The following is a 9519-nucleotide window of genomic DNA, read 5'->3' on the forward strand; positions in this document are numbered from 1 at the left end:
CCTGCGTCACGCGCTCTGTATATCATGTTACGCGATAACACGCCCGGCTGTTGTTGCATTACAAAACACTGCATTCGAATTCACCAACCAAACGTTTAGTCCTGATTTGGGAATGAAATGACGTCACGATTATTTAGTAAAGTCGCCTCCGATTGGCTGAGGCGCGAGATCGCATAAATCTGCATGCTTTGATATATCAGACGTTAGACAGGAGTCTGGGCTCCGTGGATAACGGGTGATACTCAGACTACTCTGTTCCTTGCTCTATGGTTCAACGGACTATATTACTAACCAACCACCAACGACTTGGGCCTCATGGATATTCATGTCCATAATTAGTGGTCTATACTACCCTTGGCACGGAGGAGTATAAAGCTTGGGTTTACTGAGTTCTGCTGCATTACAGTCGATTTTCCAAGTAGAAGCATAATGGTCGCAATGTATGCCAGTATCATTTTCGCGCAGTTACTCTTGTGTACAGTAGTCCATGCTACTGTCAATGTAAAAGTAGGCATGCTACACCTGTCGAATTTTAAGAAGGTGCCCCTGGTAAGCAAGTACTACCTCTTGCCGGCGGCTCAGATCGCCTTCGAAACCGTCGCAAAACGCCTGGAAAGGGGTGTGTACAACAACTTCAGCATGACGCACGTAAGCACTGATGAGTGCTGTACACGTCCAGTGCGGTCTACTGGGGCCCTAGCAGCTTCGATGTACCACGATGACGGCGTGGTTGCCTTCCTGGGGCCGGCTGTTAGCCCCGATATGGCTGCTGTCGCTGACATGGCCGCCTACTGGAATCTTCCGGTCTTGGCCGGGGCAGCCACTTCCACGCTCCTGGATGAGAAGAAGCGCTTCCCGACCCTGACTCGCACGGGTCCGAACGTGGAGCTCATGGTGCAGTTCATGACTGCCGTGCTCCGTCATCTCGGTTGGACCAGCTGTGCCATACTCCGTGGACTGCAGATATATTTGGCGTACTACTACCACACTCTCCCGGACGCCGTGTTCGCAGGCCTGGAGAGGAATGGAATAACTGTGGTCGAGGTGTACGCTGATCAATTTGACACTTTGGATAAAGCTCTGGAGAAGGTTGCTTCCGTCTCTAAGGGTGAGTACAGTACAATGGGCAGGTAGCAGAGGACAACAAAATATATTCGGTTTATGGTATAGGCCTGCATATGCCAAGACATTATCCTTGCAGATGAACCCCCCAAAAAAGTGAAAACTAAACTGCGATAAAAAAAACCTTGACGTGTGGTTCCTATGGTTTTTGCTGCATGGACCCGTAAGGGCCGGAATAGGCCTCCCTTTCAATCACTAATATTGATTGATTGATTGATTGACTGACGCACTCACTCACTCACTGTCGCACTGACGCACTGGTATAATAATGTCATAAATTCAGACAAGCTCTAGATGAGTTAAGCTCCAGTTCACAGGCCTAGTCTTGTTTTCCAAAATAAAATATTAAAAAGGAAACAAAAACAGGAAAAGGTGCATCCTGATGATATTCATCTCCCTATTTGTTTTTCCCTACATGTAGTTATCTTCATCAGTGCCTCCCCGGTACGTGACATAATGGTCCACGCTCATCGTCTGGGCCTCACTCTGGGCTCTCATGTGTTTCTAAACTTTATCCCGTTCGAGTACGCGCCATTGCATACAAGCTCCCAGGTTAGTTTTTTTTTAAAGGATAAAAAGTTGCCCGAATCATTATTTGAACCGATAAATGCCTTCCTTGGCAAGTGCCATATTGTAAAATGTCTAGCTAGTTTAGTGTAGGTGTGTTGTTTGTGTACGATCATGTATAGTGTTCCTTATGGGGTAGAAAACACAATGGAACAACAAACCCCAGAAGGAAGTCTTTAGAAATCTATCATGACCATAAGGGAAACGCTATGGGGTTTGATATTTCAATAGGATAAAGGAGAACAAAAGAAGGGAAACAAAGGTCTCCACCACAAGTGTGTCTGTGTTTATGATGTAAATCGAGGACACTTCACGTGCAACACCATCGAAGAATCGAGGACAGAAACCGAATCGAGAACTCCTCGTTGGAAATCGTGTACAAAACCAATGGCAGCTGTTGCGAAAAAGTTAGGGTAACAAAAACAAAGGAAAAGGGAAGAGAAACAATAGAAAATCCTCGATTTACACCAAAAACAAACGTGTGTGTGCATGCGTGTGGGTGGGTGCTGGAATTTACTACCTTAAGGAGACATGCACACAATAGGGAACAAAATATTGTATTCGTCTCCACAAGAACATTTATATAGATGAATACGTCTCCACAATAATTTCACGAAATAGATACATGGATTTTACTCAAAAACTAGGAATTTCCAAGGTAGGTTGATCCGTCGCAAATGGAAGAGTTTTAGAAAAGGGATATTTAATTAGTCAAAATTTCAGCCCAGGAAATTAATTCTGGTTAAAATAAGAGCATTTTGAAACTTCAATTTCAAACTCGAAAACTTTACTACACGAGAACAAAGAAATGTCTCCACAGGAATACAAGTTCCAGAATGTGGGTGTGTGTGTGTGTGTGTTCTGGCACCCCTCTATGAAAAAATGATTCGTCTTGTCGCTGCAAGGAATGTTTAAAGGTATCTCTATATTGACTAGGCATTTAGAACTTTCTTTGCCAACCCATGACGGTTGGCACTTTTTGCCAATCACGGGTTGGCAAATTATAGAAGGTTAACCTTAGATAACTTAGAGTACTTATCAGTGTTTCCAATCGTATATCGTTGGATTGTTAAAATTCAAAATGGCCACCAAAACCTACCAAAGACGTAATGAAAATGCAACCATGGTCATACCATGGTATCACAGTTCATGGTATGACAATTTACCACGGGATGCCCCATGGTATAGGTTTTCCCGGCCAATTTCCTAAAATGTTCATTCACTTCTGAAAGTAAGTCATTCATTTTCGTCTGAACACGCGTTCCATTTTCGCTACCAGAGCATTCGATACCATTTCAGTTCAATTAAACAGCACCTTTCGTTATGAAACGTTTGAAACATTGACTATTCTATTTCACTTTTAGTTTAATGTTCTGTGATGTAATCTGCTATTTTAAATGAGAAAAACGTATTTTGATTGCACATTCACGAAATTGTATTCCAAAACTCTGCGCGAAAAGGTATGCTTGCGTAAATAAATGCACATCCTTACAGAAATCTCCCATGTAGTTCCCATGGGAAATTTTCCCATGGGAATTGCATAGTTGGACACCATGTAGCATGGGATTTTTCCCATGGGAGTTTTCTCATTGGCCTTTCCCATGGGAAATTTTATATGGGCTTTTTCCCATGTATGGTTTCCTATCGTTTCTCAAAAATTCTAAATTGCTCCATTTTTTTTTAATAACAACTTTCTTAATACATTAACCCTGTGTGTTTTGTGCTTTTCGCCGATTCGGTAAGGCATATCATGGAACTCCGATGGGGATTGTTCCACGTAGTACGAGTGCCTCATGCATTCTATTGCTAGTGCCCCCATTATCACTCCCATACCACTTGTCAAATTGTACCATATTATCACAGTTTGCCCAATTTATTTTCTCATTAATGTTTCCAACCATAATAACAAATGAATCAATATTATCCAAAGTTGTTTGAATGACACATTTTCCACATAAAAAAATACTGTATGCCTCATTTGATCTCACTTATCAACAGAAAAATTCAAAAATGTGCAATTACAACACCCGTTATTGAAGCGATTCTCACAAAAATGTCCAATGGTGTCCCATGGTGTTTATCCCATTGAGTTCAATTGGTGAAAAGCCACAGGAGTTTCCCAGGGTCAACATAAAAAATAGAATTCTTGATAACATCTATGACCACAAGGGAAACGTTTTTAATTGAATTCAAATTTACAGGCGAATAAGTAATTAAATTAAAGAAAACTTTGCCTATAACTTGGGAGTGCAATGGGTCTATGATGGTACCAATGGCAAGTGCATGTTCTCCAGTATAACCCGGCGGTGTCCCCGTGCTGCCTTTTAAATCTAAAATCCCCATGATGTTCCCTGGTGTCCAGCAAATTCCCATGGTGTTCCCATGGTGACATAAAATCCCCATGGTGTTCCCATTGTGACATAAAATCCCCATGGTGTTCCCATGGTGTCCATAAAATCCCCATGGTGTTCCCATGGTGTCCGTTAAATCGCCATGGTGTTTCCATGGTGTTCCCATGGTGTCCATAAAATCCCCATGGTGTTCCCATGGTGTTCATAAATTCCACATGGTGTTCCCATGACGTCCATAAAATTCCCATGGTGTTCCCATGGTGTCCATAAAATCCCATGGTGTTCCCATGGAGCTCATAATATCCTCATGGTGTTCCCATGTTGTCCATGCAATCTTTATTGTGTTCCCATGTTGTCCATGCAATCTTTATTGTGTTCCCATGGGTTTCCCAGGATGAGCATAAAATCTCCCATGGTGATCATTTTAACTAATACATGGAATCCCATGGGACCCCATGGGAATCCCATGGGACCCCATGGGAATCCCATGCGATGCTCAAGGGACATTTATGTAAGGTAACGTAATTGGTCGTCTATTTCACAAAACTGAATGCACGGACAATGAAAACGATTGAAGTTTCGTTGAATTGAAATGGGATTAAAGACGTGCATTCAAATTAAGAAGAAAACGAATGACCGATATTCAGAAGTGAATTAACATTTCATGAAATTGACCGGGAAAAACTATATTACCCGTAAGTTTATTACGGGTACAAGGAGACGTGTTAAACAGCACTCCGTTAATTCCATGCCAACGTTTTTCAGTTCGAAAACAACGATGCGGAGACAGTTGAAGCACTAAAGGTGTTGTTTATGATGCGATACCATGTTCCTGATATCCCAGTGTACCATGCGTTCCAGAGTGAGCTGAAAAATCGCCAGCTGACCTTATACGGACGTGAAGGCAGTGGGGTATGTGACCTTTCACCTTTGAGACTATATAGTGACCTCTTGGTGGCAGCAGACATTCAGTCTCTTTCCATTTCAAAACAGCTACGTCTTGGATTTTACACTGGAAAATATATTGTGCAATATATTCACTTATCTCAATTTTACAATCACGACGGCACACGCATTCTTCAGTTCCGTTTTGCTAACAAATATCCATAGCAATCATAGAGCAAATGCCACATGTCTGATCCTGTACCAAATATGAAGCCACGTCACAGCGCCAGCAATTATATATTTTTCATTTTTGAAAAAAAGTAAGTAAGACTGCTGCAAACTGCTTACTGACTGGATGGACCTGAAATATATAAATCTAAAAATTAATGTGGTCTGACGTTGCGAACTTAGCAAGTTCTTCTTCAGAGGCTAAAACAGCCTCTGAAGAAGAACTTGCTAAGTTTTCAACGTCAGGCCACATTAATTTTTAGATTTTTCATTTTTATGATTTTTTTCTTTTTGCAAGGAAAATCTGTATGCTGCTGCAACCCACGATGCTGTTCTGATTTACGCCGATGTGATCAATGAAATCGTGGCCGAGGGTGGCGACGTTAGGGATGGACGAGCAGTGACAAGGAAAATGTGGGACCGAACATTCCAGGGTAAGTATCGAAAGTTCAGTAGATCAGCTGATGTTCGATATTCTTTTTGATAGACCTAGTAATGGGTTGCAAAGGGAAGTGAAGGGAAGTTACCTGAATTGTCATGACTCTTAAACGATTTGAATTAATAATTGTACATGTATTATTATTTTGCTTCTTATTACGAGTAGACTGGATCCTTGTCGCTACATTATCGATACTGAAGGGGTTGGGAATAAATCATTTCCTAAGCTGCCTAAGCCTATAACAACAAAACAACAACACCCCTCAAAAATGGTTTCAGCTTACTACGTTGACAAGCTTAAATATAGATTTCCGTGAAAATTGTTGCATTTTTAAAGTTTAAAGTAATAAACATGTACTGTCCTGTGATATTGCCTACAATTTGGTGACAGGTGTAACCGGCGCAGTTCGCATCAGCGCCAATGGGGATCGCCTCGGGGTGTGTGAACTACTGGATATGACGGACACCAAGAAGGGAACGTTCGATGTGAGTATGAAGTCTTCAGTAAGGTACCGATTTTATTTTAAAGTAAGAATCATCTATTGTAACACGAAATCATTGTCAAGACATATCCGGGATAGGTTATGTAGAAAGTTTGTCCACAAAAGTCCAATAATACTGTACAGTATTGGATATTTGTTGCAGTCAAGATATGAGTTTGAAAATAACTTGTACCTGGTTGGGTCTTTTTTGATTAAGATTCCGCAGTTTTCCTCCCACCTCTAAAATGTATATAGGGTGGCAAAAAAAAAACACGGAACGGCGTACGTCCGCTACCGTGAGACTCAAACAACCTATGCCAATGCATGGGAATTTTGTTCAAAGAAAAAAAATACCAAGATTGCCAGATTAGTTTTAGTTCTATAGCCTATTTTGTGAAACAAAGTCGGGAGTAATTTTGTCCTAATGAATTACTGGGTTTTTTTGGGATAAGGGTGTTAATTGTATGTAATAATACCCACATGATCAGTAGCATGCTTCACAAAATAGGCTCTGCAGCAAAAATTACTGGACTGAATCGAGAAATCTTGGTATCATAATTCTTCTAAAAAAATTCTCCATCCATCGGTCAAGATAGTGGCAGTATAGCCGTTCCGTTTTGGGGGCCACCCTGTATATCGGCCAATTCACACGAGGCATTTCATAGGCAATTGGAGGCAACCATAATGCGCTGCAAGCTACCGAGCCTCGGATGAACAAAGTACTTATGGAAATTCCTCAGAGCATATACAGGGACGTATAATGTGCCTGTCATTTTCTTTTTGCCTGGAACAAGTTGCCGGTTCGTTGCCTCGCGTATGACTCGTCACGCTGTCCCAGTTCCTCATACACCCTCTTCCGATAGATCCCACATGAATAAGCCCTGGCCAAATGTTGGATAATGTTAAATACAATTGAATTAAATATAAAGATACTTTAATGACCAGACTTTTTTTCTCCTGGTAGGTTATTGGTACGTTCGACGAGGCCACTGGAGCCATCATCATTCATGATGAGCTGATCAAATGGCCTGGAGGAAAGGCACCCATGGGCTAACAGACTGACTGACCAAACACCAACGACTTGGGCCTCTTGAATGTTCATGTACAGTGATCACGTGACCTTGCAAACAAGCGATTGTCTTTAAGATTTCCGGCGTCACTGATTCGCGTCAAAACTTTAAAATGCACAATGTTTTGAAAACCTGGCAGCCAGAATTTAGTTTAGAACCATTCATATGCGCACTGTCACTATTTTGTGCCGAATAGGCCCAGTTGGAAGGACAAAAGCTTTTAAATAACCGCCGAGATACAAAACATTACGGTATATACTAGGCTGTTCTTGTATTAAACTTGAATTGTCTTCATTTGGTGAAGGTTTTGGGTTTTTTTTCAGGTGGTTTCTCTTATAATTTATACTCTGATAAGTCTACTGAGAACAGCACTAAATCAATAATCAGTTGGATGTTTTAAGTAATTTAGGTTTAAGTTTGATAAAACATACTTATAGGCGACACAAAGGTTACATTTCAGCAGATTACACGCACGCTTTCCAGCCATTTATGAGAATAGTCCTCATGGGTAGCGGCCATCTTGAAAGGCATCTTTTGTTATTATAATTCAGTATCACAATGCACAAAGTTTCACTCATGCATATCCCAGCAAAACAGAGGCATTGCCCTCTAAGATGGCTGCTATGCATACGGTCTATGCTCACCGAGCGTGGCAGCCAAATGAGAATACAGGCAACCCGTAGACTGGTTCCTGACCTCTCCATTATACCATAGACTTTCACATTTTTTTCACCAAGGAGGGGTTTATTGTATACAGTGGTTTTTTAAGTAAACGTTTTGCTTCAGACGGCAAACATTTGAGAATACATGTATATCAGATCTGTTGTTTGTGGACTCCGTGCACCACCTAAAGAGGGCGCGTTTTTACCACTTTTGAGAGCCCCTTGGGTGCGTCGACGGGACACACAGCGTGTGCGTACGGAACTGTACTGGTTCGCGCGCAAATGTGCCAAAGCTATATAGCCAAAAGTGTCTTCGAACGTGTCTTCGAGGCTTGACCGTTGCCCGGTCATGGAGAAACTGACAATTTTGTGTTCTTTTGGTGGTAATTAAGACAAGAGTGATTTTGTTTGACAATCGTGTGTTCAATCAACGTCCATGCACAAAGCTAAGCAGTGATTCAAAAATAAACAACCATGATGCGCGTGCGCAAAGGTGATCTAATCAATGGCTTTAAAAGGGAGCTAGCTACCGGTCCCCATGTTTTAAGGGGGGCCGGGAAACAGTCTACATTTCTGGCCTTTAAAGGGGTACTTTCACAGAGCCTCAACCTTATACAGGTGGAAATTTACTGACGTTTCATGTTATATTGGTGATTGGTCAAACATGTTTATTTAGGCGTATAAGATTAATTAACAAGCAAGATACATTAAATTCTCCAATGCAGCATTTTAGTATGAATATTTCAAGGTAATTCGTCATCACAATGCTTGCAATATTCCATACATTAATATTGTAATAACGTTATGGTGCGCATATAATTTGCAACCACTTCAATGGTTGTTTCTGATAACGTATTCAAAATAAGAAGTAGAAATCATTGTTTCACTGCTAAGTTATGTATTTTCATGGGTAATTGTCATAAATTGTTTTAAAACATCGCAATTCGTCTTTCCAGTGTCACAATTTTTTGCCAATAATGTCTAATCGATCCTGTTATTGTCAAAGATGGTACATGTAGAAGGTGAGTCAGAATGATCTGGACCTAAGATCAGGTTTTTGTGTTGCAAATAGAGTATATTGAGAAAAATGATTGTTTTTTATGATGAATGGTTATTACCTTGTCTTCCACATGAATTTTTGAAATTTTCAAATTAGTGGCTGCACACGGAATTGGTTTTGCCTTTTTTTTAATGTGCCAATAACTTCAAGTGAGTCAGTCAGCAAGGAACCATGCAGCCATATGGTTGCGAAATGCGATTTTTAAAGGTTACGTAACACTTTATTTTGAATGACACTACATGAGCACAGACATGTTCACGTTGGCGGGTAAAATCTTTGAAATTTAATTTCTCCAGTTTGGAAGACCGTATCTTTATGCAACTTTCAGGATTTATTTCCCCTATAGTGATCCAAGTATGTGCTAAAAGTCGTTGTGATATGCTCATTACTTTTCGTTCAAATTGGAAAAATAGCCCTTGCTACGTGCTATTTTGAAAATTGTAACACTGGCGTGCGCAATATCTATCAATCTTTTCAAGCCTCACGAATATTAATGAGGTCCCTATCCATTGCGGTGTGCAGTAAACAACTGCATAAAAGCCTCCTTCACGAGTTGTTAATTGACAAATTTCACCCTTTTTACCGGCTTCCATTGATCGATACCGAGACCCACGCCATGTGACGCTAATGAATATGTTAATATGCCCTTCATCA

The 9519-nt window shown here is 40.8% G+C and overlaps 1 protein-coding gene across 1 annotated transcript; it reads left to right on the plus strand.

The window, feature by feature from the left end:
* Nucleotides 1-246: 246 nt before the first annotated feature.
* LOC119728846 (atrial natriuretic peptide receptor 3-like) lies at nt 247-7758 on the plus strand. The gene is made up of 6 exons (XM_038201254.1): nt 247-1108; nt 1544-1674; nt 4806-4952; nt 5452-5587; nt 5983-6077; nt 7038-7758. Exons 1-6 carry the CDS (start codon nt 430-432, stop codon nt 7125-7127), a joined length of 1278 nt encoding a protein of 425 aa, XP_038057182.1. The 5' UTR covers nt 247-429; the 3' UTR covers nt 7128-7758.
* The last annotated feature ends 1761 nt before the right edge of the window (nt 7759-9519 follow it).

Source organism: Patiria miniata, unplaced genomic scaffold, assembly GCF_015706575.1.
Source record: "Patiria miniata isolate m_02_andy unplaced genomic scaffold, ASM1570657v1 HiC_scaffold_20, whole genome shotgun sequence".
NCBI classification, from domain to species: domain Eukaryota; kingdom Metazoa; phylum Echinodermata; class Asteroidea; order Valvatida; family Asterinidae; genus Patiria; species Patiria miniata.

Excerpts from the sequence above, each read along its gene's own strand:
- LOC119728846 (XM_038201254.1), top strand. The coding sequence starts at position 430 with ATGGTCGCAATGTATGCCAGTATCATTTTCGCGCAGTTACTCTTGTGT. Across the intron at positions 1,109-1,543 it reads GGTTGCTTCCGTCTCTAAGG|TTATCTTCATCAGTGCCTCC; the intron begins GTGAGTACAGTA and ends CCCTACATGTAG. Across the intron at positions 6,078-7,037 it reads CCAAGAAGGGAACGTTCGAT|GTTATTGGTACGTTCGACGA; the intron begins GTGAGTATGAAG and ends TTCTCCTGGTAG.